At 40.9% G+C, this 24557-nt stretch overlaps 1 protein-coding gene across 2 annotated transcripts in view; it reads left to right on the forward strand.

Moving 5' to 3' along the window:
- The first annotated feature begins 5506 nt into the window (after positions 1 to 5506).
- TBK1 (TANK binding kinase 1) overlaps positions 5507 to 24557 on the forward strand; it is a 48685-nt gene continuing 29634 nt past the window's right edge. The window contains exons 1-7 of one of the 2 annotated variants that reach the window (XM_034770576.1): positions 5507 to 5853; positions 12328 to 12447; positions 14450 to 14590; positions 15649 to 15778; positions 16706 to 16887; positions 18175 to 18335; positions 19651 to 19761. In XM_034770576.1, coding sequence (XP_034626467.1) covers positions 12361 to 12447; positions 14450 to 14590; positions 15649 to 15778; positions 16706 to 16887; positions 18175 to 18335; positions 19651 to 19761 — 812 coding nt within the window. In that variant the 5' untranslated portion in view covers positions 5507 to 5853; positions 12328 to 12360. The remainder of the gene's footprint in view (positions 5854 to 12327; positions 12448 to 14449; positions 14591 to 15648; positions 15779 to 16705; positions 16888 to 18174; positions 18336 to 19650; positions 19762 to 24557) is intronic. The other variant, XM_034770584.1, reaches the window with a different exon arrangement.

The raw sequence follows: 24557 nt of genomic DNA on the forward strand, positions 1-24557 counted from the left end.
GGGGGAAGGGAAGGCTGTTCAAGAATCATGTAGACAAGGGTGATCCAGTATATACAGTGTACTTGAACTTTCAGAAAGTCTTTGATAAGGTCCCTCACCAAAGGCCCTTGAGCAAAGTAAGCAGTCATGGGATAAGAGGAAAGGTCCTCTCATGGATCAGTAACTGATTAAAAGACAGGAAATAAAGGGTAGAAATAAATGGTCAGTTTTCACAGTGGAGAGAGGTAAAAAGTTCGGTCCCCCAAGGATCTGTATTGGGATCAGTCCTGTTCAACATGTTCATAAATGGTTTTGAAAAAGGGGTAGACAGTGAGGTGGCAAAGTTAGCAGACAATGCAAAATTACTCAAGATAGTTAAGTCTAAAGCCGACTGGGAAGAGTTACAAAGGTATCGGAGAACTGGGTGGATAACAAAATGACAGATGAAATTCAGTGTTGATAAGTGCAAAATAATGCATGTTGGAAAATATAATTCCAACTATACCTACAAAAATGAAGGGGTCAAAATTAGCTGTTACCACTCAAGACAGAGATTTTGGAATCATTGTGAATAGTTCTCTGAATATATCTGCTCAGTCAGCCAAAAAAACCCAACCCTAACAATGTTAGAATCTATTAGGAAAGGGATAGATAAGGAGATAGTAAATATCATAATACCCTATATAAATCAATGGTATATCCATGCCCTGAATATGGGTGCAGTTCTGGTTGCCCCATCTCAAAAAGATATATTAGAGTTGAAAAAAGTACAGAGAAGAGCAACAAAAGTGATTAGGGGGATGGAACAGCTTCCATATGAGAAGAGATTAAAAGGACTGGGAATTTTCAGCTTAGAAAAGAGACAACGAAGGGGCGATATGATAGAAGTCTACAAAATCATGAATGGTGTGGAGAAAGTGCATAAGGAAGTGTTATTTACCCCTTCACACAACACAAGAACCAGGTGTCACCTAATGAAATTAATAGACAGCAGGTTTAAAAATAAACAGAAGGAAGTACTTCTTCGCACTTCTTCACACAATGAGCTTGTTGCCAGGGGATGTTATGAAAGCCAAAACTATAACTGGGTTAAAAAAAGAATTAGATAAGTTCATGGAGGATAGGTCCATCAGTGGGTATTAGCCAAGATGGCCAGGGATGCAACCCCATGCTCTAGGTGTCCCTAACCCTTTGACTGCCAGAAGATGGGACTGAACAACAGTGGATGGATCGCTTGATGAATTGCCCTGTTCTGTTCATTCCCTCTGAAGTGAACAGGATACTGGGCTAGATGGACAATTGGTCTGACCCCGTCTGACCCTTATGTTCTTAAGATCTTGGGGGCATAGTTAATGTCTTAAATGTTTGTACAACTAGCACATTGTAGGTTTTGGGCATCTTCATAATACAAATAATGATATTTGCCTGGGAGGAGGCCCAAAAAGCAGAAGCAGAGAGCCCAAGGACAGCAGACTAGAAGCAAGGAGTTTCAGAGAAAAAGAATGCTCCTCCTTTCTAGGGGGTAAAGGCTTTTGAATTTACTAGAAACAACAATGGATGAGTTCCCAAGAAGAGTACCTTAGTAGGAATCCCAGCAGCTTTGGTGTGGGGATGGTCAGACTTTGCCTTCGCCTCTAGGCATTGTCCCTAGACAGAGAGACCTCTCAGCTTTAAGTCTTCCGGCTATTAGAGCAGTGGTCTCCAAACTTTTTTGATCGCGCACCCATATCAGTAAAAAATTTTTGAGCACGCACCCCCTGCTGCGCCGGCTCTACCATTTTTGCTGAAGCAAAAAAAAAAAAAAAAAAAAAAAGCACTCCTCCTGCCGTGCACCCCCAAGGATCCTCTTGCACACCCCACTTTGGAGACCACACCGTATTAGAGGTCTGGTAAATTTTTCAAGTCCTGGGTATTATGCATGCAAAGCAAAACTGGGTCAATTCCTCCTGCTGACTAACATACAAGAAAAGAGCACTAAACTTCTCATCTCAACCAAAGCAGTCCATGCTCTGCCCACTAGAAGATCAAAAATTAAATCAAAATAGTCCACAATCCATTCGTACTATATACAATCCTTTCCTGGATTCACCAAACACTAACCTGCTGACAAATAGAACAAACCTCCCCACCAAAAACTGAAAAATGGTCAGGATACTAAACCAAAACCTAAAATACCAATATATGAGTCATTGGGAAGAACAAATTAAACTGCTAGACTGCTTTAGGTCTCTATACAGAACTACTTCCTCATCAGTGAACATAAGCTAGAAGTGAAAATGAAACAGTTTTTTAGAGCTAGTTCAGAAAGGCACAGTCGTGCAAGGAGGACAAAGGACAGGTTGAGACAGAGACATTCTACTCTAATGTCCAAGGTACAAAGATGTGTGAGAAATTATTCTTAGCAATTTGAAAAAATAAGTTTTAATGAAAAATCCGCTCCCTCGCTCTGGGAAAAAGGAGAGAGATTACAGAAGAGGCATTGTGTATCTTTTCTGGCATTTTTAGTATGTTTCCTTTTTTCTTTCTCAGTTTTTGCCTTACCTTATATACTTTTCTTGTCCCGCTATGTTGTGTACTATGTGTTCTGTATTGTCCACTTCTCCCCAAAGTTTTAAATGCACTCTCTCTTTCTGGGTGCCTCCATTTTAGTAACATCAGTCAGTATCATCCTAGTTGTAAATATTTAAGGGAGAGAAAAGAGTGAGTGGATTTGGGAAGAAGAGGAGGAGGTGGTGGTGGTAAAGAGAGAGACAAAAAAGAGGTAGTAATAGATGCTGCATACACATAAAAAGATAGATTCTGAACTATTATAACAAAAAAGGAGGAGTGAAGCCAGAATGGGAAAGGAAGCAAAACAAAAGGAAGGAAAAGATGTAGAAAGTTATATTTTTAGAAGTTAACTAGAAAGTTGATTGAAGATTGTTAAAAGCAGGTCAGAATACAGTCACTGCCCCTATGAAATTTTAAAGGAATAAAACAGTATCATCCTATTATTCCTTTAAATTGAGGTTTGTGATGTTGGGGGAATGGTTATTTTTTACCTTGGCTAGGGTGAAACCAGAGTAAGTTGCAATGGTGTATTGTATTAGTTAGGAAGGACTATATGGGCCGCAAAAACAAAGGTGTTAATATGACCCTATAACTGTCCAATGTGAAACTGTTTTAAATAAGGTTCAGGGTTTGGAATGCAAAGATCTGAGCCCTCTTAATACGATGGCAAACTCATTATTAAACATTTTTAAACCCTTTATTAAAGATACAGGGGGAAAACAGAAAGTTAGACCATTTGAAATGTAAAGTATTAAGTAAGGCTTTCATTTTAAAAACATCCCTTATTCCCTTCAGCTGTGAAGAGTCTTTAGAACAGAGGTGGCCAGCCTGAATGCCAAAGAGCCACAGTAATCGGCAGCCCCCCCCCCATCAGCTCCCAGCACCTCCCACCCACCATTAGCCCTGCTGATCAGCACCCCCCCACCTTCCTGAACCTCCCAAAACAGCTGATCCGGGTGTGCAGGAGGCTGTGAGGTGGGGAGGAGCGAAGGCATGGAGGCTCAGGGGAGGGGCAGGAAGGGGTTGAGTAGGGGTAGGGCCTGTGGCAGAACCTGTGGCAGAGCCAGGGGTTGAGCAGTGAGCACCCCCTTGGCACATTGGAAAGTTGGCGCCTTTAGCTCCAGCCCCAGAGTCGGTGCCTATACAAGGAGCCGCATATTAACTTCTGAAGAGCTGCATGTGGCTCCAGAGCCACAGGTTGGCCACCCCTGCTTTAGAAGATTACAAAAATAGAAAAAGAAAACCTTTGTGTGCAGTCTTTTAGATGGTACTGAATATAGTAATTACTGTTATTTTTGAGAAAAGTTAGCTGAGATGGGCTGGAGCTGGTATTGTTGCTGTTATTAACATCTATCCATAGGAAAACAACCTTCCCCTTCTCTTGTCTTTTAGCCAGCCAGCATTCACCAGAGATAGCTTTTCCTCCTGAAGTCTCTTTTTGAAGACCCCAGAAAGGGAATGATGGGCAGAATAGCTCAGTGTTTCTCAACCAGGGGTATTTTTTATTTTTTTTTGAGGGGTATGCAGAGGTCTTCCAGGGAGTACATCAACTCACCTAGGTATTTGGCTAGTTTTACAACAGACTACATAAAAAGCACTAGCAAAGTCAGTAGAAACTAAAATTTCATAGAGGCAGTGACTTGCTTATACTGCTCTATATGCTATAAACTGAAATGTAAGTACAATATTTATATTCCAATTGATTTATTTTATAATTATATGGTAAAATGAGAAAGTAAGCAATTTTTCAGTGATAGTGTGCTGTGACACTTTTGTATTTTTATGTCTGATTTTGTAAGCAAATACTTTGTGAGGTGAAATTTTGGATATGCAAGATATCAGCCTCCTGAAAGGGGTACAGCCTGGAAAGGCTGAGTGCCACTGGAATAGCTCATCCCCTCCACCCCCCCAATTAGGCCTAATTTCCAACAAAACAGTTTTGGTCTGTTTATTTCCAGTCCAGCACTTCTCTTGTTTACCAGGCATGACCTTAACATAGTCCTTGAATTATATCAGTAGGCCTTTTTGTTTAGGTTAATACAGTCTTACTCCCTTTTGCACCTTCTCGCATCAACATTTGTTATAGGTTAGAGACATTTTATAAACTTTCTCTAACTTTTTACAGTTGAACTCACAATTAGTGTAAATTTGTAGGCCCAATCATCACAAGTGCAAGCTTTTGTTTGCACCAAGGCGCCACGTGTACATTAAGCATTTCCACTGGTGTAGCTATATCAGTGTGGTTACATCAGTACAAATATCCTAAGCTTAGATCTGATTCCTATTTTCACTGTTTGAGATTTTTGTCAATATTTTGTACCATATTGTAAATGGTTTTCCTGTCTGCTAGATTTTTGTCATCCATCACATGAAGTCCTAGATCTGATAGCGTGCTAGTTTGTTTTGTAGGGTACTATGGCTCATGCAATTCTTTTCTACTGGTCTTGGCATACATTACCTTTAAAAATAAGAGTGGAGGAGGACAAGGGACCTCTTACGTAAAAATGTCACATTTGTATCTTTTGGGCTGTGAGATGATCACTTTCTAGTCAGCCGTTAAATTGTTTAGTTTTTAAATAAAATTGGTAAAGACCAAATTCTTTGTGTACTTACAGTCTATGTGCACTTTTCTGCTGAACAAAAAAGATTCAGTAGATTTGACTCTTGGGAAGAGGTAGTCAAGATGGCATCATGCAAAGCAGCAATCCCATCTTCACTATATCCATGCCACCTGGCACATCGCAGGTAGTGGGTCTTATTATCTGGAAGACATTTTTAGTCCAATGTTTTTTTCAAGCTTTTTCGTAGCATGGACCTTGTTTTAATACAGAAAATGCCCCAGATTGCCTCAGAGACCTGTCTCATGGCATTCAGGTCTGCATAACATCTCTTTGGCATCTACAGCAGTTACCAGTATGGGAAAATTATGTTTGACCTAGTATTTTAGGTACTTTTAGTAGAGCTGGTTGAGAATTTTTGAAGTTTTGATGAAAATATGTCACAGAAGATTTCCACTGTTTTTTGACCAGCTGTTATTTTGAGTTGTCTTTAATGCCTTTTAGCAGCTTGAGAAAGGAGGCGGACCCACCAGCACCATGTGACCAGTCAGCTTGCCACCCAATTTGTGTACTGTAACCTATGTGTTAAGAATAAGTAATGATGGAAATAGATAAAATACAGTAGATTGGAGCTGCTTTATAACTTTGGATCTATTTTGCAAGAATTCCAAGTCTCTACCTGGTGACTCCGCCTTTCACACATTACAAGATGATTGGACTTGGGACTGGCTTATAAGAAACACTTTACACATATATTCTCATTAAGGTACTGTACATTACTAATATTAGAAGTTATTACAAGTAGAAACTTGTTCAGCCAAAACCATTTGAAAATTCCTGTTTTAATGCGGTGTTCCCCTGAGTACTATTAAAAAGTCAGGCCCCTGCCTGTGCTAAGCACCGTAATGTGACTGATTAACTTGATATGCAGCACAACTTCCGCCACTCTGTTCATTTTCCTGTGGTAAAATCTCTTCTGTGTTGTGACAGACTTTCTTTGCTGTTGTATAAACCAATGATTTTTTCAAACAGAGTTGAACAACTTAGATGATAAATATGTTTCCCTTAGATCTCTCTAAGAACAGGAAGTTCTTTTATATCTTCTTCCTGCTATCACAGGAGTATGGGGGCTTGATAGTGCTTTTCATAAGAAGAGTAAGGAGGCTTTTCTTGGGGGCTGGCAGGGAAGGGGGATGGGGGGGGGGAAATCCTGATACAATGAATGACCAAACTGAACTAATTCAGGTTATCCTTAACTCTGAAGTGTTCATAGTTTTGTGTTCCATAATTTATGGTAACTTACTGTTTTCTTTAGGCATTGGCAGTGCACACAGTATGTGAGATATTACACTTTTTGGAGACGCTCTAAAAGCTGGTTGTATTGGACTTCTGCTGAAACAATGAGTATTATAATATTGATTGTGTATGAAAAATTAGAGATTTCCTTTAATTAAAATAGATACGTTGTGGGCCTTTTTTAAATTTGAAAAACTTAGAATCTCTTATTAAAATCAGGAATTAACTCATAACATGATTGAGTTATATTATTAATAATTGGGGGAAACTATCCAGGGAAATACTGCTTATCTGGCACACCTGTTGTCAGAAGCAGTTTAGAACCCATTTGAGGGCTAGGAATGGGACTCTGGTTGCTGACAATTTTCCTTTATACCATGCTCGTATAAGAGAGTTGAGGCAGTTAGCATCTGTATCTTTTCAAGGACAGCATATACAGTGCCTTTTATTTATGTTACTTAGGCCCTTATTCTGTAGGATACTTTATTCAGGTGCCAAGGTCTGCCTGTGCAAAACATGGGCATTCTGATCTATATAGGTCTTTATACTGTCTGTCTCCTCACTGTAGTATCTGAGCGCCTTCCAGTAGTGCATGTTGTCTGTTCTCTCATCCTCTCCTCAGGTGGAGGAGCATGTGCAGTGGAGTGTCTTGTTTGGATTGGTTTGTTTTTTATACATATATCTGTTGCTATGTGTTTTTATTAGAGAAGGTGAGGTGAAAAGTGGGTAGGGTGACCAGACGTCCCGATATTGAGCAGTTTGTCCCGACCGAAGTACGGTCGGGACACCATTTGTCCCGATATTTTGTTTCGGGCGCTTTGTGCGCCCCTCTCCCCCCTTGTTACTTAGGTGGCGGTGACCGGCAGGGGGAGTGCCTTTTCAATTGTTACACTCACCCAGCATGTCCAGGTCTTTGTCAGCGGGTCCCGCAGTCGCTGACAGTATTCGACGGCATTTAAGTGGCGGGTACTTCCTTCTTTGGTGGCAAGGTTTATTATCTGCCGCCGAAGACCGTCAGCGACTGAAGGACCCTCTGCCGAAGTGCCACCGAAGATTCGGACGGGTGACTGTAACAATTGAAAAGCCGCTCCCCCTGCGGCGGTCCCGATATTTTGGAATTCTCATCTGGTCACCCTAAAAGTGGCAGGGTTTGTGGTGGTCCTTAGTTCCTGGGGGAGGGGGGAAACGGGGGCCATTCCACAGTCTCAAACTGTCCCCAAGAAAGTTCCGTCTCCCACACAAGTGAGCTTTACTGTGGTTGTAGAGTTCCATTGTGCCAGAAGAGTGAAGCTGTTGACCCAGTCTTTGTTTCGGAGCTTTAGATGGTCTTTTGGGCATCCTGGGCCCAGGTCGTGGACCACTTGGGAGAAAAAATTGAGACCTTGTACTTGATTTAAAGTTCTATGGGAAGCCAGTGTAGAGAGCAAAGGACAGATCTGATGTGCTCACAGTAGCCTGTGTTGTTGAGAAAAGAGACTGCAGCATTTTCTACTAATTGGAGTTTCCAGAGTGCTGAAGGTTCCATGCCCACCTATACTGTATTGCTGTACTCCAGCCAAGTGATGATGAAGGCATGAATAACTGAGGCCAGGTCTTTGTCCACCAGGATAGGATGGAGTCTCATAGCCAGCTGGAGATGGTAGCTATCACTACTTGTGGCCGTTGCTATGTGAGAGCTCAGTGAGGAATCCAAGAGTACTCCTAAACTATGGATTGAGTTGACCAGTTTTGCAAATTGTTATTTTTATTAGATTTTAAAGGAATCTTTCAGCTTGACATTTTAATTAAAACAAATGTGTTTAAAAGTAGTTTCAGGGATTACATCTGCTCCTGCACCCCTTGCTGCCTTTTGTGAGCTCACAATCGCAGGAAAATTCCCAGACTATAGCTGGGAAACAATTTAATTGACTACCCAAAATGATCTAAAATTAAGAAAGCAAAAAAACTTGAAAATTGGAGAAAAATCACTAGTTTCTTTCAGTTGTAATAGTTATTACTTCTAACATGTAGTTGAAAATATTAGAGTTTACATTGGTTCTTTAATAATCTGACTCATGTGAAACTAGCTTCTTGGAACCTACCTGTCTGGAGCATCCATACTTACACTGAGGTAGTACCATATCTTTCAGTACTCCTGTCATACTTCCTGGGGTTACCTAGAGTTGTGAGGCACTTCGCTACTACCTGCCCCATGCCCTTACCAGGAGAAAGCCTTGTCTGAGCCTGACAGGGGTCAGAACCCCACTCTACCAGCCACAGGCAACACAAGCACTCCTCCCTCAGCCTACTCAGGCTCCGCTCTTCCTCTGCAGGTTAGCGTTAGACACACTTTAGCCCTCAAGCCCTTTGAGGGTCCCCCTGAAGTGTCCAGCCCCATGTCCACTGGATGCTCACAGAATTCACAAATCCACTGCTCCCAAAAGAACAGTACCCCCAGCTCACCAGTTACACCTCAGAGCATAGCTCTGCTTGATACACAGCTCTTATATGTTTATAGTGAAAACAAGTAAAAATGTATTTAATAAAATGTAGAAGTTTGAGGAGAGCCAATAAAAGTATTGAAAACAAATGGATAAATATAAAATAAAAACATAACACATGATCTAGAATCTAGACTTACTTAATTAGTTTCTGTCATATCATATAGAGCAAAAGCTTATCCAAAATCCTTCCAGCATTTGTGACAGGGTCTGCTCACCACTAATAGTCCTCCTCCTGGCCATCCTGGGGATTGGCTCTTCCAGACATTGCACCCTTCTATAGCAGTGTCTTCACCCATCCTGTCTCGCCCTGTGGCCCCTCTTGCTCCAGGAATCGCAGCCTCCTCTTTGGGACTCAGCCTCCGCCTGGGTCACCGTACATATTCCCCTACTGGGGGTGATGTAACAAAGTCTTTCCTGGACAAACCATCCCAGGCAGTCTGCTGGGGGCACCAGCTAAAGGGAAGAACATGTGATCTCCCCATGTGACATCCCCACATGACTCCACCCCACCCCCAGCCCAGGTCTCCCACGCTCTCCCCATCCCCTCCCCACCCCACATTACCAGGGGGAGCTCTGTTCTCCCATTGTGCCAGCTCTGAGCATATCAGGGGGGCAGGGCAGGGCCCCGGCTCACTTGGCCGCTGTCCCCAGAAGCTGAGCCTGGGTGGGAGGCAGCCTGCTGCTGCCATAGCCAGTCTCTGTCCCAGTCAGCCGCTATACTGCACTGGGCGGGCAGCATCCTAGGCAATGGGGCTGGAAGAAGCTCTGTTCCCTCCTCTTCTCTTCTGGCCCCACCCCTCCTCTCCCTCCAGGGCCAGCTGCTGGGGGGGGGGAGACGGAGGGAGAGAGAGGTGGCACTTGACCCTTCATGCCCCTCCAACAAGTCGTCTCTGCGGCCAGGCCTGTCCTCTACTTTGGATTCCAGCTCAGGGGCCCTCCCGTCAGCAGCCAAGGCCTGCACTGTCCTACCTTGCTGCTTACCCCTGGGCCTTCTCCTACCTTCCTGGCTTCCCTGGGTTCACCAGCCTCCCTCATCTCCAGGAATAACTGTGACCTAACCTTTAGCCCCTAACACACCTCCCTCCTCCCAGGGAGTGACTGCAGCCCCTTTCTGCTATCTGCGCCCTGGCTTTAAGGAAGTCTTGCCTGTTTCTTTCCAGCTGAGCCTGGTCCCAATCAATCCTCTACTCCCTGGCTGCTCCTCCAGGTGCAACCGATGGAGTTTGTTGGACCACCTGGTCATATAACCCCTTCCAGTCTTGTGTGGGGTAGACACCCCATCACAGCATATTACAGCCAGTCTTGGCTGTGATCTTCCTTTCATGAGAAAAGTCATGCTATCCTCTTGCCTCCACAGTGGAAGGATATTATCTCTTTCCTTGCAATACCAGATCTATCACCTCTTGCTGTGTGGTCCTTTCTATCTGCTTTCACAATCTGTTATTTATTTTGCAACTTTGATTAGTTGGTGGCTCCATATGCAAATAGACTTCCATTGTGAGACATACAATGCACAATATATATCTGACCAGACAGGGAAAGGTAAGAGACTCCTAATCCCATGCCTGAACAGAATCTGTCCACAGACGGTCACATCCTGGTCACTTGCCTTTTACTTTAAGAACATAATTTTTAGTGTAGGTCTAAGTTCCCTGTAAGCTGCGCAGCAGCCTATTTAGCGCCACACAGGTGTTCAGAGAACCCACCTGGTCAGGACCTGTCAGGGAATGGGCACCCCAACCTAGCGCGGCCCCTAACCTGCTGTGGCCGGTGGCGGGGCGCCTCAGCCCCAGACCTGCCACAGCCTGGGGAGGGGCGTCCTGAACCCAGGCTCGGTCCGGACCTGCTGTGGCCGGGGGAAGGGCACCTCTCCCCCCAGCCCAGGTGCTGCTGCGGGGAGAGAGAGCTGAGGGGGAGTCCTCTCTCCCCGCCATAGCCCCGGAGCAGCCTTCTGCACCCCAAACTCCTCATCCCCTGAGCTCACACCCAAACCCTCTGCCTCAGCCCTGAGCCCCTCATCCCCAGCCTCACCCCAGAGCCCGCACACCCAGCTGGAGCTCTCACTCCCCCCTGCATGCCAAACCCCTGTCCCAGCCCTGATCCCCTTCCAGCAGTCTGAACTCCTCAGCCCCAGCTGTACCCCAAATCCCTCATCCCCAGCCCCACTCCAGAGCCTGCACCCCCAGCCGGAGCCCTCACACCCTTGCACCCCAACCCTCTTCCCCAGCCCTGAGCCCCCTCCCACACTCCGAACCCCTCGACCCCACCCCCACCACATGAATTTTGTTATGTGCACCAATATGAAGGTGATGTTTCACACATCACCTCAATATTGGTGCACATAACAAAATTCATTCTGCACATGTGTGGGAAAAATTAGAGGGAACACTAGTGTAGATACATAATTTCTTAAATATTATCCATACATACATTTCCATGTAAGCTACTGGCTCTTGGTAAAGACCTTACATGCCACTCTTTTGTTAATTATTATGCATGTACCTGACCAAAGGATCCCTATTAAACCTCGTGCATCCCCTCTGTGTCAGTTGGCATCAAAAGGACCCTGGGTCACAAACTCCTTATTTCAGAGATCACAAAAACAATGAGTAGTCCAGTACTCCATGCATCTGAAGAAGTGGGTTTTTTACCCATGAAAGCTTATGCTCAAATAAATTCGTTAGTCTTTAAGGTGCCACCGGACTCCTCATTGTTTTTGTGGATACAGACTAACGTGGCTACTTCAGATATTTGATATCACATAAACCTGCCATTATCTCACTTCCATTGTGCAGTTTCTCAGATATGCTGAACCATGGAACTTATAGAAATGTTGCTTCTCTTAAAGGAAAGTATCAGAGGGGTAGCCGTGTTAGTCTGAATCTGTAAAAAGCAACAGAGGGTCCTGTGGCACCTTTAAGACTAACAGAAGTATTGGGAGCATAAGCTTTCGTGGATAAGAACCTCGAAGAAGTGAGGTTCTTATCCACGAAAACTTATGCTCCCAATACTTCTGTTAGTCTTAAAGGTGCCACAGGACCCTCTGTTGCTCTTAAAGGAAAGACACAATTCCCACATTATTTGAAACCTTTTGTATTATTTTCCTCTATCTTTTATGGTCTCTTTGTGCCACATTTAGAAGCTGACAAAAGAATGGTTATTCAGACCTTTATTTGATTTTTAGTTGTTTCTTTCAATTGGAGGAAGGGAAAAAGAAGACTTCAAACTCTGTGACAGATTTTATATCTGAAATGTTAATTTTCATTTCTGGTAACATTTAGCTTGCCTTCGTTTCGTTCTTCCTGCCTCCCCATCTCTCTAATTGGTGGATTTTTAATTCCTCTGTTAATTCTTTAAATCTCTGGAGTAGTGTTTCTCTGTTTCATTAAGAATGTATTGATTTTCCTTTTAATTTTTGTGTGTGCAATATACTCAGTAACATTTATGTTTTTATTTTTAAGCTTGAAAAGAGAATCGACTGATCGAGAGAAAACATGCAGAGCACTTCCAATTATCTATGGCTTTTATCTGACGTTCTAGGACAAGGAGCCACTGCAAATGTTTTTCGTGGACGACATAAGGTTTGTGTGGAATAAACAAACTGGTTACCATATAGTAAATTTTTTTTTTTCAAGAACAGGGCTCCTTGTATTAATTCTTAAATAGTCTTCTTGTCGTGTTTCCTTTGTTAATGCATGGAAGTTGTTTTTCTTTCATTAATTAAAAGAAAAACTAGCTAGTCGGTGAATACTGCCTATATACTAAATCCACAGGCTGGATTCAGTAAGAAAACAATCATTAAATCTGGCACCTGTAATGTGAAAGCCCTTGAAATCTGTTCATCAGCCTTTTATGGAAAAGTTTTGATTTTTTTTTAATTGGATATGTTTGTGTAAGAAAACAACACAACTTTTATGATATTTTATCTTAATGTCCCTAATAATCAGGAAAAAATGTGTAAGATACATGTTTTTAAATATCTTTATAGTTATTAATAACACAATTAGTATTAATACTGAAATCGTTTGTAAAATGTACCATTTTTTTCACTGTGCTTGCTCAATGCCTTTTGCATTTTATCTAGTTTGGACAGTGAAATTAAGCAGTCATTTTCTGGTTCTTATGCACAAGTACACAATGCTGTTTCTGGTTCTTGTGCACAAGTACAGTGCTGTTGAGTTTCCAACAATGTAGGGAAATGTTTAAATAAACAAGTAGAAAAGACTCTTTTGGGGCCTAAATTACTAAACGTATATGTCCCTTTTAAATTGGAAATAAATCTCTCTCTCTTTCTTTTTAAAGAAACTGTTATTTCTGAACTCCTTTGGGGGTGGTGGTAATCTTCATTCCAGACAAATATTCTGTTTGGACTCTCTTTACCTAAACTTATTTTCTAATATCTGAATTTATTATTATTTAATATTATGATAGTGCACTAAGGCCCTAGTCAGGTTCAGGTAACCGTTGTGCTAAGTGCTATACAAATACAAAGTAAGACATGATCCCTGTCTCACTGTTTTTGTTTCCAGGGGTAGATTGGTTTTTAACGTTGTCCAGAGTGCTTAATTATGTCTTAATTTCTTTAATTGTCATACTAACATATATAAAAACTGTGAGAAAAATAACCCAACTGCTAATACCTTCTCTTGACTATAAATTATTAACAATTGTTTTATAATTTTAAAGGAAAACTGAAAGGATTTTTATCTACCAAGGTGTTTTTTGGGGGGCTTTTGTTTTCCCCTGAAATAGCTCAGGATATCACAAACTGTAAAAGCATATGGAGCTGCACTGCTGTTTGAGATGTAATGGCTATCCAGTGGTGTAGGAAAAAATGCTAAATCCCAGGATTCAGGTCAGCAGATAAATAAAGCCCCAATCCTGTAAACACTTTTACATGATTAGCCCCACTGAATCCGTGTGAATAACTTTTCCCAAGATTGGGGCATAAAGCAGGAACTAATTTTTAAGTGTGTTGTTCTGAACTGTATTAATTGTAGTTTTTAAACCTCTACATACTTGGCTATGGGTTTGGGGCCTTACACAAATTTTCTAGAAGAAGATTTTCAATTAGTCTTTGTACAGATATTAAAATCTAAAGTTACCCCTCAGATTTCGCCATCTTCCAGCTTTGTAAAAAATTATCCCCTAATTGGTGTTTATTACCTGAATGTAGATGGGAGTTGAGGCTGTTCTTTGTCATGAGATTATGTATTTTGTCTCTCTCAAATTGTCTTGAGTTTGCAATTCTTTGTGTGTCCTGGCATTGTCTGTTAACAACCCTCAAGTGTTTGTGAAGAAGTAGCTTATCTTGAGCCATTTTTCCTTCCTGCTTGTTTTTCCTTACAGCCCCCTATTAAACTAAACCAATATATTCATATAGTAAACATTCCAATAACCAGATGAACATACAATATTAATAAATTATTGCAGAAAAGCTGCAATTATATCATACTTGTATATAAGTTTGAAAAGTGTTCTGGGATCCTTCAGGAAGACTGATACTATATACATGTTAATTATTAAGGCTTTTTTGTACTTGACTTTGATTTTTTTTAAATAATTTGAATATTTTTCTGATAGAAAACTGGGGATTTATATGCCGTCAAAGTATTTAACAACATAAGCTTCCTTCGTCCTGTGGATGTTCAGATGAGAGAATTTGAAGTATTAAAGAAACTGAATCACAAGAACATTGTCAAATTGTTTGCTATTGAAGAAGAGGTAATTAGCTGATGTGGTTTGTAGTAATGCCATCCATGATCCCTGCATATGTATTTCATGTAAACTCAGCTGTATGGGATAAGGTTGTATTTTTATTAAGAAGTATATAGGAGCCTTTTCCTACTGGCTTCTCTCCTTTTGTTGAGAATCTCACCTGACCTGGAGCCACAGATTGAAAGATAGCAGAGGCTGAGTGGTGATACTGCTACTGAAATACATAACTGACTCCTAACAGCCTAGCACATCAGTACACTTGCCTTGCTGTCTTTAGCATACAATCAGGTTCAGTGCAACAGGCACTGAATCTGATCCACTGCATCCACATGTGCATATTATGCAGATACTGTCCTAATTTATAAAATCTGAAATTTAAATTATTTAAGATAATAGATTTTAATTATACTATTGTACATTTTTATATTAATATGGAATGCATACTACTGTCTGATTTGCTCTTGCTTGATAATTTTGCAGCTTATTCACAAACTCTCACTTTTTAAAAATATAAATAAAATTTCAGGTGTTCCACAAGATTGTCAGAAGATAGGCATCTTGCTGTATAAAGTTCACATAATGATAGAGCAGATGTAGAATTGCATCCAGGGATGAATTAAAGTAGCACTTCTCAAAGTGAGGCTGGCTAGGGGTTCACAGGAAAATTGCTAAAATGCAGAGGTCGGTAAAGACTTTGGGGAGGGGGAGTAATCGAAGGAGAGAAGTAAAAGTTCTGCTCCAGGCTTTCTCCCAATGTAGTTCCTCATTTTTCATTTGCCTATACTACCTGCTACTCTGAGAGGGCCATTTTAAAGGTGAAGAAGGGCTAGCACCCATAATCTTGTGGCCTCCCTAGTTTCTTCCACACTCAAGATAAATTTTAAAATGGAACCAGTTTTTCTTTTTTCTTTTCTTTTTTTTAAAAGCCATCAGAGTGAGACTTGTATATAAAATAGCATCAGGTTACAAAGCTTTGGAAATAGGAGACTATGACTTGATGTAATCTCTGGCATTATTAACAGTCTTCATATCATTGCCAAATCTTAATATTTTTTATTTTTCAGACAACCACTAGACACAAAGTACTTGTTATGGAATTTTGTCCATGTGGGAGCTTATACACTGTTTTAGAAGAGCCATCTAATGCCTATGGGTTGCCAGAGTCTGAGTTCTTAATTGTGCTGAGAGACGTGGGTATGTGGGATTTAATTTTTTTAACTCTAATTTGCCCTGTTGCTCAACTGTTGTTTGGTTTAGTTTGGAATTGGAGTGTTAAAATTCTTAGTTTGACAATATAGGTGAAATCATATGATTATAGTACACCTCTACCCTGATATAATGCGACCCGATATAACACGAATTCAGATATAACATGGTAAAGCAGCGCTCTGGGGGAGGGGCGGGGCTGCGCATTCTGGCGGATCAAAGCAAGTTCGATATAACGCAGTTTCACCTATAATGCGGTAAGATTTTTTGGCTCCCGAGGACAGTGTTATATCGGGGTAGAGGTGTATTACTTTTAATCTATGTCAACAAATGTAGTTGCATTATAAAACTATTTATGATTTTTTTCTAAAAATTAGATTTTTTTAAACGTAAAGATTTTTTTTTTGTCACACACTGGACTGCCTTCTTGACAGATCATCACAGAATAGATTGTGGGGAGTAATCAAGTCCAACAGTATCTGCCATCTATTGCTGTAGGAAATCTGGCAATTAAAATACGTCCACTTTATCTGCTCAGTGTTCCAAAGAATGATGGCGAAACCCATCATCATCTCTTGTTTCCTACATTATAGATATTTCTTTGGGAAGAGAATAAGATCACTAAGGATTATAAACTCTTACCTAAAATAATGGACGAAAATAGGTTTCAGGAAAGGCATTTTTGAGAGCAAGACATACCATTATTTGCTGTTTGAAGAAGAAAAGGCAAAGATGATTAGAATAGAGACAATAGGATATTCTAATCCTAGTAGCAGCAGTGGTTCTTGCCCTTCTCCTTTGCACATACTGAAAAACAGTAGTCTATGAAAGTATATATGCTTTTTTGGTATTTTAACATGTGTCCTGTCCGTGTTGATACGTATGTACTAAATGCTGTACAACTCTGTATTTAAGTGGCTGGGATGAATCATCTCAGAGAAAATGGAATAGTGCACCGTGACATCAAACCAGGGAATATAATGCGTGTTATAGGTGAAGATGGTCAGTCTGTTTACAAACTGACAGATTTTGGAGCTGCTAGAGAGTTGGAAGATGACGAACAGTTTGTTTCTCTCTATGGCACAGAAGAATATTTGGTAAGCCATTTAATTCATGACTGATGGACTTGTTGAAGCATGGGATATTGCTTAGGCTAGGTCTACACTAGGGGGAAGGGTTGACCTAAGATATGCAACTTCAGCTACACGAATAACGTAGCTGAAATCGGCGTATCCAATGTCGATTTACCTGGCCGTCAGGACGGCGGTGAGTCGACCGCTGCCACTCCCCCGTCAACTCTGCTTCCACCTCTCGCCGCAGTGGACTTCCGGAGTTGACGGCAGAGCGATCGGGAATCGATTTTATTGCGTCTACAGACGCGATAAATCGATCCCTGATTGATCACTACCCACCAATCCGGCCGGTAGTGTAGACATGCCCTTAGTGAAAACTGAATAGCTGAGAGACATAAATTTGGAACTAATTTACCAATGGCACATCTAGTCCAGTAGTTACTGTTATAACATCAATCCTACCTTTTGCATCTTTTGTCATGCCAGGCCTCTGCTGATCTGGGGAACAAGTGCGTTGAGGTCATTTCCTGACCCAGATTCTCCATGTTTCATTGCGTGATATGAAGAATTGCAGCATAGGTTTATTAGAGCTTCCTTGCCTTTCCCTCTCTGGATATTTTTAAGTGTTCTCGTGAACTGTTTGGATGATGCTGGGGTATTGCTCAGATCCACTTTCCTGATATTTGTATTGACCAGGCAGTGTGCAAGGGCACTGTAACTTGGAATTTCCAGTGTAGTGTTTTAAAGTCAGAGTATTTTAATTCCAAAAGAGACAGGTAAGGGAGCCATTATAGCTAAAATACTTATATTAAATTTGAAAGTAAGTATATTTTTGTGGCAAAACAGAAAACAGTTGTCCCCTCTGCTTCTGTTTACATGCCCCTCACATGCCAGTGTGCTAATACATGTTCTCAATGCTCTTTCTCTGTGTTCTTCTTAATGCATTTTCTGAAATAGTAGTTTTTGTAGTGTTTCTTTTCCTCTCCTTTTGTGTGGCTTTTCTCTCCTAATCTGTAATTTCATCTGAATTTTCTTGGCTAAATTCTCTTTACTAGATTTTGAACTTTATTGTAACAAGGGTGACTATAAACGGCTACTGGCTCTGGCTGAACAATTTTGCAGTATGTTCTTGAAGTGCCTGTAGTTTGAAAAGCTTATGCAAATTCTACAGCAGATGCTAACTTCCCGTTTTGATGAAAGAAATGCTTAGAAAGCTGGTGTGTCCTGCTGTGGTTGCTTGCTTGAGTTTTGGTGCTTTATAATTGTTTACAAATCAAGTAGTTCTAAGTTTCCCCCTTTTTCCCCCTTAAGCATCCTGATATGTATGAGCGAGCAGTGTTGAGGAAGGAGCATCAGAAGAAGTATGGAGCAACAGTTGATCTGTGGAGCATAGGAGTGACGTTTTACCATGCAGCAACAGGGAGTTTACCATTCCGACCTTTTGAAGGGCCTCGCAGGAACAAGGAAGTGATGTGGGTAATTTAGAAGGAGAGTTCTGTCTGTTTATAAATGAATTCAACCAATAAAAATATCTATATCCAGTGTTCTGTGCACATGCACACAGCAAACAGTGTAAAAATAATGCAAACGGTGGGCAGATTTCATATTTAGCAAGGCTAGTGCCATGGGAAGATTTCATATTTAACAAGACTAGTACCTCGTGCAGCACATTAGACCTAATGATGCAGCAGAGCCTCCAGAAAATTGTGACACTACCTTTTGATGCCTCTTGCCTTCTTTGCTGCACTTGTGGTCCAGTACAATCTGGAAATCTATCTTGTGTAATTTTCTTATGTTACATTCAATTAATTTTGAAGTGTCTAAGATCTTACATTTTCAGTGCATCAGACTTCTATTTTAACAAGTAACTGCCATTTAGGTGTTATCAAATGACAGCCAGAAATTTGGCCAATTGGGTGGAGGACAATTGGGAGTTCTGGCATTGAAGAAAGTATGGGAGCTGTTTTTGGTATCCAGGAGGCAGTAAAGTCTTTTGCTGCTGAGGAGGAAAAGCATCTTGTCATTCCCTCTCCCTTTACAGACAGGGATTTGGGATAAAATTGGAGTTAGAGGCTTAATATTTTTAAATGAAAGTTTAGATGAAGCATGAAAGATGATGTCAGTTAGCTGTTTGAATCTTCCTTATCTCTACACCATGCGTGTGTAAAGTAACGTTTTTCCTAGAGCTAAATACAATTTAATACAGAGTTCTCTCCTTTCACACTTATTCCTAAATTTTCTGTTCAGAGTTAGGAAAAAATTGTGAATGCACAAAATTGTGCCACAATCTGTAGCTATTTTAATATTAATGTAATCTCTGCTGAACCCAAACTATATTCCTTTTCTCCCAAATGAACATTTTTGGTAATATTATGCTATACGTTTCCTGGAACCTTGCAAGTTCAAACCAGTAAATGCCTGTACTATACGGACATAAAAATCTGACTTTAACATTTTTATTTTTTCCAGTGAGTTCCTGGATCCCCTCCTTAATTTTTCTCAATCCCGAGTCAGCCAAAGGGGCTTCTTCAGTTCAGCATAAGGTGTTTCTTTTCATTAAACATTAAGTGTATTATTTCAGCACCCTCTGCCAGTCTGGAGATGAGCCCTGAACATTGTACTCCTACTGAGCAGCAGATTGGCCTAAATTCTTGTACTAGCTTTAGAATTTTTAATTTACATTACAAGGTCCCATTAGAGGATCCATTTACTAGACTTGTATTTGAAGAGATAGTAATTCAGGATTGCATATTTAGTTTGCATATTTATTTTTGTAATATCTCATAGGTATAAAATAATCACTGGAAAGCCTTCTGGTGCCATATCTGGAGTACAGAAAGCAGAAAATGGACCAATTGAGTGGAGTCGAGATATGCCTATTTCCTGTAGTCTTTCTAAGTAAGCTTATTTTAATTTTTTACCAAATACTTCAGTGCTACCTGAGTAAAGTTTTTCTCCTTATTTTCTCAGTATATGATGTTTGGGACTCTGGCTGTGTCTGACTTTTTTCTTTGAATTTTTACAGCAGCCCTATATTATGTTCTTTTATGGGCTACAAAATGCCTCTCTTTCCATTCCATCCAAGTGCTGCTGTAACAGGAGGGCCAAATTTTTCAAATCAGATCAGGGACACCTGCCCCTCCTTTCACCAGCTTGCAAGTATGGGGAATGTGTTACTCTGGAGGATTTTGCAGCTGGTAAGTGGATTTCACCACTTGAATGCTCATTTACCCAAGAGCACTCAAGTGGTGAAAAAGAGTAATATGGCCAAGAACCAGCCTGTGCAGGGAGGGGGAGAATATGCTATTGCACAGGTAGGCATTAGCTCCATTACCAGAAGAGAGGATAATTATTACTGTGGATATACTGTAGTTTGTCTAAACCTTAAGTTTGACCTCCATCCTCCTGCCTGAGTGTCCTAAAGTGTCGAGGAGCTAGAAATTATACACATGAATTTAATGGGAAAAAAGTCACTAGAAAGTGACTTAAACTCTTCCCCTTCCTCCAGAACAGAGTCATCTTTGTAGACCTGATACCTTCCACTTAAATATCCAGTTCTTGATCCCCATAGAGCCTTATGAAAATGTTCCTCATTGTTGGTATTCCTGTATGTAACATAGGATTTAACATTACAGAATATTATTTGATCATTGGAACCATACCAGGCTAATTTAGGCACAAAAGGACAATTTCCCCTCATATATGTTGCAGTCAAACATTAAAGGAAAAATGAAGGTGTTTAAATTAGAATAATCCAGTTCTCAGTATTTTGGTAACTAATGCCTCATTTCAACAGATGCATAAATTGAAGCATTGGAATGGTTCAGTTGACTTCAATATGATAAATGAGAGAATTAAAATAAGTAAATGAGCCAAAAATACGTAAGTCAATGGAATTGCTCACATTCTTAAAGTTACACACAAACTTAAAGGCCTTGATTCAGCAAGGTATAATTACTAGGGCTGTCAAGCGATTAAAAAAATTAATCACGATTAATCATTTGATTAATCGCATTGTTATTAATAGAATCCCATTTATTTCAATATTTTTGGATGTTTTCTACATTTTCAAATATATTGATTTCAATTATAACACAGAATATACAGGAGTGTACAGGACTCACTTTATATTTATTTTTTATTACAAGTATTTGCACTGTAAAAAACAAATGAAACAGTATTTTTCAGTTCACTTAATACAAGTACTATAGTGCAATCTCTTTATCATGAAAGTTGAACTTACAAGTTTAGAATTAGGTAAAAAAAAAACTGCATTCAAAAATAAAAATTTAAAACTTTTGAGCCTACTCAGTCCTATTGTTCAGCCAATTGCTCAGACAAACAAGTTTGTTTACATTTGCAGGAGATAATGCTGCCCACTTCTTGTTTACAATGTCACCTGAAAGTGAGGACAGGCATTCTCATGGCACTGTTGTAGCCAGTGTCGCAAGATATTTACGTGCCAGATGTGCTAAAGATTCATATGTCACTTCATGCTTCAACCACCATTCTTGGAGACATGCGTCCATGCTGATGAGAGGTTCTGCTTGATAACAATCCAAAGCAGTGCGGACTGACACATGTTCATTTTAATTATCTGAGATGGATGCCACTAGCAGAGGGTTGATTTTCCTTTTTGGTGGTTCGGGTTCTGTAGTTTCCGCATCAGAGTGTTGCTCTTTCGAGACTTCCGAAAGCATGCTCCACGTCTCGTCCCTCTCAGATTCTTAAACATTGGGTTGAGTGCTGTAGCTATCTGTAGAAATCCCACATTGGTACCTTCTTTGTGTTTTGTCAGATCTGCAGTAAAAGTGTTCTTAAAATGAACAAGATGTGTTGGGTCGTCATCATCCGAGACTGCTATAACATGAAGTATACAGTATAATGCGGGTAAAACAGAGCAGGGGACATACAATTCTCCCCCAAGAAGTTCAGTCACAAATTTAATTAACACGTTATCTTTTTAATGAGTGTCATCAGCATGGAAGCATGTCCTCTGGAATGGTGGCCGAAGCATGAAGGGGCATACAAATGTTTAGCATATCTGGCACATAAATACCTTGCAACGCTGTCTACAAAAGTGCCATGCAAATGCCTGTTCTCACTTTTAGGTGACATTGTAAATAAGAAGAGGGCAGCATTATCGCCTGTAAATGTAAACAAACTTGTTTGTCCTAGTGATTGGCTGAATATGAAGTAGGACTACATGGATTTGTAGGCTCTGAAGTTTTACATTGTTTTGTTTTTGAGTGCAGTTATGTAACCAAAAAAAAATCTACATTTGTAAGTTGCACTTTCACAACAGAGATTACCCTACAGTATTTGTATGAGGTGAATTGAAAAATATTTCTTTTATCATTTTTACAGTGCAAATATTTGTAATAAAAATAATATACACATGGATTTCAATTACAACACAGAATACAACACATAGGAAAATGTAGAAAAACATCCAAAATATTTAATAAATTTCAATAGGTATTCTATTGTTTAACAGTGCAATTAAAACTGCGATGAATTGCGATTAATTTTTTTTAATCGCGTGAGTTAACTGCGATTAATCGACAATCCTACTAATTACCTTTTTCAAAATTAGTCTCCCTTTTTATAAGGGAGAGAAAAGTTGTTCTAGAGGTTCATTGTAGGAAAAGTGGCTCTGTCTTAAATGGAGCTGAAATGGAATGGCGTTTGTAGACCTAATTTATATATTCACTTTAGTTATTAAAATTAATTCCTAACTGAGGAATATTGGAATGAGATAAGAATTTCAGAGAATTATCATGTAAATTGCATGAACATTTTCTTTGCCTCACTTTGTGTAGTGACCTTTCCAGTTGTATTATTGTCCGTAAACAAACAATATTTTCCATCGTGGCAGTTTTGATAGGAGTGTAAATAGAAGTACACCTCTACCTCGATATAACACTGTTCTCTGGAGCCAAAAAATCTTACCGCGTTATATAGAACTTGCTTTGATCCACCGGAGCGCGCAGCGCCGCCCCCCCGGAGCACTGCTTTACCGTGTTATATCTGAATTCGTGTTATCGAGTCACATTATATTGGGGTAGAGGTGTAGAAAAATACTAAAGTGTGAACCAAGAACTAGCTGTAATATACAGAAACTGTGAGTCAATTAAAGGGACGCTATCAACTTGAAGTCTAATCAGCTTAAAAAAAAAATTTAAAAGTCGTTTCAGGTATTATGCCTGTGTCCTTCTGCCAATTTTTGAGGTTTTTACATTAATATTTTCTGATTTTTAAAATATTTGTATCTTCCATATTTTTGCATGGAAAAACATATGGGAATGTCACTGACTATACAGAAGAAGAAAAGAAAATGACTATATGCAGTGTTTTCCAATCAGTAAAGTAAACAAATGGGGAGAAAAGAGTGTTTTCCATGTATACTTTAAATTATAGTGATATTACTTGTTACAGTAGAAGTTAAAAACAATTATAAAGTAAAAGTATGTTTTTTAAGTTGAAGGTGTCCCTCTCACATTCAGATGCAGTTTGAGACTACAGATTTCAAAGAGCTCCATATAACATTAACACAACCTGATTTTAGCTTTTGAGTGAAGTCTCTGCCTCACAGTTAGTCATTTCATAGTTGGGGGCAATAATTTTTCCCATAAACTGTTGTGAAGAAAATAGAGCTGTCTCCATTAGAACAGGTTGGGAAAGCTGTACATTATTTTTGAAAGTGGTGCAGAGAGACCATGTTTAGCCATCTATTAGAAAACTATTCAGCTATAGGTTTGTGGGGTGGGATTTTCAAAGTGATTTAAGAGCACAATTTCTGTTGACTTTAAATGGGATCTGTGCTACTAAGTCACTTAGGCTCTCTTGAAAATTGCAGGTTTGATTTGTGTACACATACCAGCATGTTGTTAATATTAATCTCTGCATTAGCCTGTAATGAAGAACAGGTACAAATGCAAGATACACCTCTATCCCGATATAACTTGACCTAATATAACGCGGGTTCGCATAGAACGTGGTAAAGCTCTGACACACTGCTCTGAGTAGCATGTTAAGGGTGTGGGCCGGGCTGGGGCCGAGGGGCAGGATAAGGGGCAGAGGGTCTCGGGGGCGGTCAGGGGCTCCCCCCCCCTCCAGGGCCTGGGAGGCAGGAGCTGTGTGGGGGGCACTTTTGGGGGTCCCGCAGTCGCAGAGTGGCCCGGGGGATTAGCGGGGGGCCGGGAGCAGTCCGCTCCGCTTCCCGCGCCCCGGCCCCAGCCGTGTTGCCCAGGGGAGGGGGCTTGGGGGAAGGAATCCCCCCCGCACTCACTGGCAGCGGCAGAAGCGGAGCAGCCCAGCCCCAGGCCGCTCCACTTCGCCACCTCCCAGCTGCGGCGCTCCGCTTCCCGCCGCAGGTGAGTGCGGGACCTTTCCCCAACCCCAAACGACGTGGCTGGGGCTGGGGCAAGGAAAGTGGAGCGGGCTGGGGCTGTGGCGCTTCGCTTCCCACCACCAGTGAGTTCGGAGGGCGTCCTTTCCCCAACCTCCCCGCACTCACTTGCAGCGGGAAGCGGAGCGCCGCGGCCGGGAGGTGGCGGAGTGGAGTGGGTTGGGACCGCGTGCTCCGCTTCCTGCCACCGGTGAGTGCGGAGGGCGTGCTTTCCCCAACCTCCCCGCACTCACCGGTGGCAGGAAGTGGAGCAGCTCGGCCCCAGCCCGCTCTACTCCACCAG

This window comes from Trachemys scripta, chromosome 1 (genome assembly GCF_013100865.1).
Source record: "Trachemys scripta elegans isolate TJP31775 chromosome 1, CAS_Tse_1.0, whole genome shotgun sequence".
Lineage (NCBI taxonomy): Eukaryota > Metazoa > Chordata > Testudines > Emydidae > Trachemys > Trachemys scripta.